Source organism: Lolium perenne, chromosome 1 (genome assembly GCF_019359855.2).
Source record: "Lolium perenne isolate Kyuss_39 chromosome 1, Kyuss_2.0, whole genome shotgun sequence".
Taxonomy (NCBI): domain Eukaryota; kingdom Viridiplantae; phylum Streptophyta; class Magnoliopsida; order Poales; family Poaceae; genus Lolium; species Lolium perenne.
The window spans coordinates 231,794,502-231,801,529 of NC_067244.2; the positions used below are offsets into that span (position 1 = coordinate 231,794,502).

Here is a 7,028-nt window from a genome sequence, read left to right on the forward strand (position 1 = left end):
TTCAACTACCACTACCGCCTCTAAACAATCTGGTCGGTTGATGCTTCCCAATCATTGTACTACAATGCAAAATGTTTAGAGAGATGTTTTAAAATGTACACTGATTTATTTAAGAATTGGTGCTTATCTATCCTAGGCAGATGTTCAACTAAATCATCTTTTCTATACAATTAAGTACTCACTAAGTACAGTACTCCACAAGGCTTCGCTGGTATAAATGCTGCCATGCATCCCATATCATTACTGAATAATTAGCTAGGTCATTAAAGATAATCTATGCAGATGGAGAAGACCTTCGTTCTGTACCCCGGCCTCGCCGTGAGCCACTTCGTCCCCATGATGCGGCTCGCCGGCGCGCTAATCGAGCACGGTTACGCCGTCTCCGTCGCGCTCATCGACCCCACAGCCCCAGACGCCACCTTCAGCGCCGTCGTCGCCAGTACCGCCGCCTCCATGCCGTCCGTCCGCTTCCACACGCTCCCGCTCGTCGAGGACCCGCCCACGCTGATCCCCGGCGCGCAGTTCATCGTCAGCTACTTCGACCTCGTGCACCGCTACAACGACCGTCTCCACGACTTCCTCGGCTCCTTCACGCGCGTGCACGCCGTGGTCGTCGACTCGATGTCCGCTACGGCGTTCGGCGTCACCAAGAGGCTCGGGATCCCCGGTTACCTCCTCTTTACCTCCAGCGCCGCCTCCCTCGCCGCCTTTGCGCAGCTTCCTTATGTCCTTGCTGAGGGGGGCGGGACAAGCTTCAAGGAGCTAGGCGACACCCCTGTCGAGCTCTTTGGCCTTCCGCCAATTCCGGCTTCGCACCTGTTCGGCGAGTTGCTCGAGGATCCAGAGAGTGACACGTACAAGTCGACCATGGCCGTGCTGTCCCGGATCCCGGACAGCGGTGATGGCATCCTAGTGAACACGTTCGAGTCGTTAGAGGCGCGCGCGGTGGCTGCTCTCGGGGACCCTCGGTGTCTCCCCGCCGGCCGGGTCATGCCTCCGGTGTACTGCCTCGGGCCGTTCCTCGGCGGCATCGGCGAGCCCAAAGAGCGGCACGACTGCCTCGCCTGGTTAGACGTGCAACCGGACCGCAGTGTCGTGCTCCTCTGCTTCGGGAGCACCGGGGTAGCAAACCACTCAGAGGAGCAGCTCAGAGAGATCGCTGCCGGCCTGGAGAACTCCGGCCACCGGTTCCTGTGGGTCGTCCGAGCACCCCACGGCGATGACCCGGACCTCGACGCACTCCTGCCGGACGGGTTCTTGAACCGCACCGGTGGTCGCGGCCTCGTCGTCAAGCAGTGGGCGCCGCAGGCGGAGGTGCTCCGCCACAGTGCAACCGGCGCGTTCGTGACGCACTGCGGGTGGAACTCGGTGCTGGAAGGCGTGACGGCGGGCGTGCCCATGCTGTGCTGGCCACTGCACTCGGAGCAGAAAATGAACAGGCTGCACATGGTGGGGGAGATGGGGGTCGCCATGGAGATGGTCGGTTGGCAGCAGGGGCTTGTCCAGGCCGGCGAGGTGGAGCGCAAGGTGAGACTGGTCATGGAGTCCGAGGAGGGCGGCAAGCTCGGGGCGCGCGTGGCAGCGCACAAGGAGGCCGCGGCAGCGGCCTGGGACGACGGCGGTTCGTCCCGCGCGGCGTTCGCCAGGTTCTTGTCGGACGTGGAGGGCCGGCAGGCTCCGGCTCGCACCGGGGAAGGTGCGTGAGCTTGACGTATGGTGCGTGCTGTACTGTTGTATACGAGAGTCTTCGGGGTGACAGACATGTCTCAAAGCAGCCATTTCCAGAAATAAACTGTTTTTTCAAAGGGTGTGTTTATGTCTCGGTTAACTTGAGATTTTTTTAGTCTCGATCATCTTAGAAAAGTGCAACTGCAGTTTAAAAAAAAGTGTAATTCGGTTTAGTTGCACATTTTTGGTAGAAAAGTGTAATTTGCTTTGGTAGAAAAGTGCAATTTTTTAACAGAAAAGTGTACTCAAAACACTTTTTTAAAATAACTTAAACTTAAGAAAATCTTAGTTGATTGAGACATAGCAAAACCGTTTTTCAAAAGAGTATCAGATTTCATAAAAGAAACCGGATTGCTAACTCTCAGTTAACTAAGTTAGAGCCCGGTCAACTCGACAACCTTTAAATTTCCATCAGGATTCGTGCATATGAGAATGACACATGGATGTGTAATTACACATGCATGTGCAATTGCATATCATTTTGCTCCAATTGCTCAAACTAGGTTGACTAGAAATTAAGCTAACTCCTGGTTGATCGGAAATTAAGCCACGTCCTAAAAGAAAAACCAAGATGATCGAAACAAGACCATGAAAGCTACACCAATCCAGCTTAACATAACGCCCAACAACCAAACATAGTGACTCCTTGCCCCATATCACGCCGCGAGTGGTGAGGAGGCCATACACCAAGCATCCGGACAAGTCTTCGGAAGACCGACATCGCCTCAAGTATGGTGCAACCAACGCACCACCCGCCCTTGAGTCGGCGAGTAGGCTGCGGACCAGGCCACCTGAGAGAAGAGGTCGACTTAGAAGCACCGGAAATGATGTACATTGTGCCCTGAAAGCCCTTGCTCAAAGCGGTCGTCGACCTAGACTTTGTATTAATGCTCCGGTGATTCCACGAGCGACCTAGACAACGACTCCAATAAGAGGATGACACAGCACATATGCCAGTGTACGATCTGGGGAGCCAAATCAAGAATTCCAATGCTGCTCCAGGTGGATGACGACGCCCCAAGGACGAGATGGGGCCTGCATCCGTCGCCATCATCATCACCGCTGACGAGTGAAGAGCAGGATTTTTCCCGGCATATCCATTAGTCCTGAAGTCCGTCGGAAAAGACGGTCTTCAACCAACCCTTGGTCGCACCGCTGACGAGTGAAGAGCCAAACTGTGATGCCATCTAGGATGTGTATTGGCCGCCATTCCACCTCCACCATCAGACAGACTGGACGGTGTAGGTCCTGGTAGCTGCCACCTAGCGGATCACCGACACCACCACGGTGCCATGGAGACCATCGTTGCAAGGCGCAACTATACCCCGCTACCATGGACACAATCCGACATGCACGTCCGAGCCTCGAGGGCCCATGGACACGTGCCTGGAGTTATTGTCAACAGCAGCAGAGGCACCACCCTCGAGCGAAGGTTGAGCCCCACCTTCATTGTCGTTGAGCCACTAGCCGTCGAGTTCGCGCCACCCCATGTAGCTAGATCTGGACCAGGCTACGCGCCGCCACCCGAGAAGAGACCTCGCCGCCACCATCCCAACCCAGGCTTTGCCGAACGAAGCCTCTAGGCGGTGATTAGGAGGGGGAGGCTGAAAGGACATGGAGCCCCCATGTGTGGTTTTCGTAATTGATGACAATCCCTATGAACTAATGGTTGTATTGAGACTCTCTCTTAGGTCGTGTCCATAGGCAATTCTTGAGCCATATGTTGGTCTCAAGGTTGCAAGATGAAGAAGATCGAGTTCGATGAAGAAGATGGATGAAGACAGTGTCGAAGAAGGACGAAGACGGTGTTGAAGATGAAGATGGCGTAAGTAGATGGATGAAGATGGTGGCGTGTATGTTGGATGAAGATGGTGGCATGTACGATGATGAAGAGGGATCAAGACGGAGCTTTCTGGCTCGAGTGGAACATGCAAGGTCAAGGTTTGTGCTCGATAGGATAGTGAGTCGCATAATTGGAGAGAGCTCAAACCTTGCATGCATTGCATCGTGTTTATGGGTTGTTATTGGTTCTTATCGATGAGATGCATTAGAGCTTGTGTTCATTCTTATGACAAGCTCTAACTCATCAGAATCGGATACCGGATGCATCGCATGTTGCATGTTCAAGTTGGATGATTTTCCCGGTTTACCATATTGAGAGGTTACGCCTCTATATTCATGAGAAAATCACCATTCACTTGTTTCCATGTTTTCACCATATTTTGGGGTAGCTCTTGTCGCCCTCTTTCCATCAAAATTGGTTTCACCTCATTTGGAGTTTCCTAGCTTGAGTTATCTCTTTTCTTGTACGACGGCGTATTTGGAAAAAGGTGAAGGAAAGGGAAAACGGGGGCCGGTACCACCGCTTGGGCTTCCGGCCCAGTACCGGCCGGCCTTCCCAAGCTCCTTGGACTCCATGCGGTACCAAGCCGGTAGTACCGGCCTGCCCATACGGTACCCAACCGGTACCGGGCCAGTAGTACCGGCCGACCCACCTTCCTCCACCCAACCAGCCTTTCTCCTACAGGCCTCCACCCCGCTTCTAGCCTAGCTTGCCCCGCAGCCAGGATCCATCCTGCGCCCCGTCATGGGCCGCCGCACCCCAGCGCCGGCCCAGCTTCTCCACGCCTGCTCCCAGCCGCGCTGGGCCGCCACCACCCGGCCAGCCCACCACCGCGCTAGAGCCACGCTGCTCGCCCGCGCGGGAGAACCGGCGATCGAGGGCGCTCGATCCCACGCGGCGTTGACCCGCACGGGTTCCCGCCCAAGTTCGCTCGCCCCCACATGCGCTCCGCGCCGCACACTGTAGTACCGCTTTGACAAGCGGTAGTACCGGTTTTGCGCGAATCTGACCGTTTTTCAACCCCCAATAGTCATATTTCTGAGCCCCGTATTTATATCTCTCTTTCACCTTCGTCCAAGATAGCTCTTGCACATCTATTCTCTCTCCTCCATTGTTGACCTTGAAGAGCTTGATTCACCTCTTGATCCCCCCAATATTTGTTGCATCTTTTTAGGGTAAAGGAAAGAGGAGATCTAGATCTAGTGCTACACCAAGTGAATCCCTCTCCAAGTGAGGGGATCTTGCTAGATCTAGATCTTGGAGTAATTTGGTATTCATCGTCATATTTGTTCTTCCTCCCTTATCCCCCCAATAGCTTTTGTAGCTTTGTTGAAATTTGGGAGAGAAGAACTTGGGCATCTTAGTGGTGTACTTAGCCATTGCATTAGGTGCATCGGTTTGGGTTCTCTCCGGGATTTCGGTCTCGTGTGAGTTCCCTCTAGGATTCTTGGAACCCTAGAGGGCCTTTTGATCTTAGTGGTGTTGTTGTCTTCGTGGCCTTGTCGCCTTTGTGGCGTGGTAGCGTTTGTGGCGATGTTGCCTTTGTGGCATGTTGTAGCCTTTGTGGCTTTGGAGCCGGTTGTGGCGCGTTGGAGCCTTCGTGGCCTTGTTGCCGTGTTTGGCGTGTTGTAGCCTTTGTGGCCTTGTACATGAGAGCCTCTGGTGTTGTGGAGTTTACCTCAAGCTTGATATTTTGGTGTTTTCCCGAAGCTTGTACGGGTTCGATGAGCACTCTCAAGGGTCCCTTAGTGGATCGAGGCTTTCCCTTTGGTGGAAAGGCTCGAGGAGAATACGGTGGCCCTAGCGGCTCACTGGAGTGCCTCGTGCCTCCACACCGCTCCAACGGAGATGTATCACCCAAGGGTTTGAACTTCGGGATACATCTTCATCTCCTCGTGCACCGGTCACTTCTCAACCCGAGCTCCTTTACCTATACGCTTTACATTGTGATAGCCTTCGTGCTTGATGTTTTATATCTAGTTTGCTATCACCTTGTTGCTCATCATGCTTAACATAGGTTGTTGGTGCACATAGGCAAACCCTAGTTGATAGGATTTGTGATAAACAAGTAAACCTTAAGTAGTTTTATTCCGCCTTATTTAGCTCTCAAGTAGAAGTTTTTATAACCCGCCTATTCACCCCCCCCCCCCCTCTAGGCGATATCCTTTTGCATTAAGAGGCGCTGGGAAGGGAGGTGAATGGTGGAAAATAGGGTTTCCCCCATGTCAACTCTAAGAGGAACGCGGGTGAAAGGACACGGATGTCGCCTAGAGGGGGGTGAATAGGCGGTTTAAAACTTTTACGAGATGGGCTTAACAAATGCGGAATAAAACTAGCGTTTACTTTGTCAAGCCCAAAGTCTATATACTATGGTTCACCTATGTGCACCAACAACTTATGCTAAGTAATGCAAGCAACTATGTGATAGAAAGATATATAACTTCAAGCACGATGACTATCACAAAGTAAAGTGCATAACTAAAGAGCTTGGGTATAGAGATAACCGAGGCACACGGGAGACGATGATTTAACCCGAAGTTCACACTCTTGCGAGTGCTAATCTCTGTTGGAGAGGTGCGGTGGCTTAGTGCTCCCAAACGCCACAAATGGCCTCACCTTGAGGTGTGGTTGCTCGATGTACACCAACGCCACAAAGGCCTCACCCCAAGATGCGGTAGACACACCACACACCGAGCGCCACAAAGGCGCCTCACCTTATTCTCCGGTGACCCTCGCCACAAAGGCCTAGGTCACGGTTTCACTAAGGGATTTCCTTCGAGATGGAAACTGGGCCTTACACAAAGCTTGAGGCACACATCCACAACTTAATTGGAGGCTCCCAAGAAATCTCCACAAAGGCCTCAAATCCGTCTAGGGTTCCAAGAACCCAAGAGTAACTACTTTCTTGCTTTCACTTCCACGAATCACCGTGGAGAACTCAAACCGATGCACCAAATGCAATGGCAAGTCCCTCACTCTCAAATCCCACCACAACTACAAAAGCTATTGGGGGAATAAGAGAGGAAGAACAAAGGAAATCACAAAGAATACCAAGATCAAGATCTAAAGGGTTCTGATACGCGTACAGCACGCGTCCGTTGGGAACCCCAAGAGGAAGGTGTGATGCGTACAGCAGCAAGTTTTCCCTCAGTAAGAAACCAAGGTTTATCGAACCAGTAGGAGTCAAGAAGCACGTTGAAGGTTGTTGGTGACGGAGTGTAGTGCGGCGCAACACCAGGGATTCCGGTGCCAACGTGGAACCTGCACAACACAACCAAATTACTTTGCCCCAACGTGACAGTGAGGTTGTCAATCTCACCGGCTTGCTGTAACAAGGGATTAGATGTATAGTGTGGATGATGATGTTTGCAGAAAACAGTAGAACAAGTATTGCAGTAGATTGTATCTGATGTAAAAGAATGGACCGGGGTCCACAATTCACTAGTGGTGTCTCTCC

General features: G+C 52.4%; 1 protein-coding gene across 1 annotated transcript; it reads left to right on the forward strand.

Annotated features, from left to right (window-relative positions):
* Positions 1-251: 251 nt before the first annotated feature.
* On the forward strand, positions 252-1,891 carry LOC127326335 (anthocyanidin 5,3-O-glucosyltransferase). The gene has a single exon (XM_051353212.2). It carries the CDS (start codon positions 277-279, stop codon positions 1,702-1,704), a length of 1,428 nt encoding a protein of 475 aa, XP_051209172.1. The 5' UTR covers positions 252-276; the 3' UTR covers positions 1,705-1,891.
* The last annotated feature ends 5,137 nt before the right edge of the window (positions 1,892-7,028 follow it).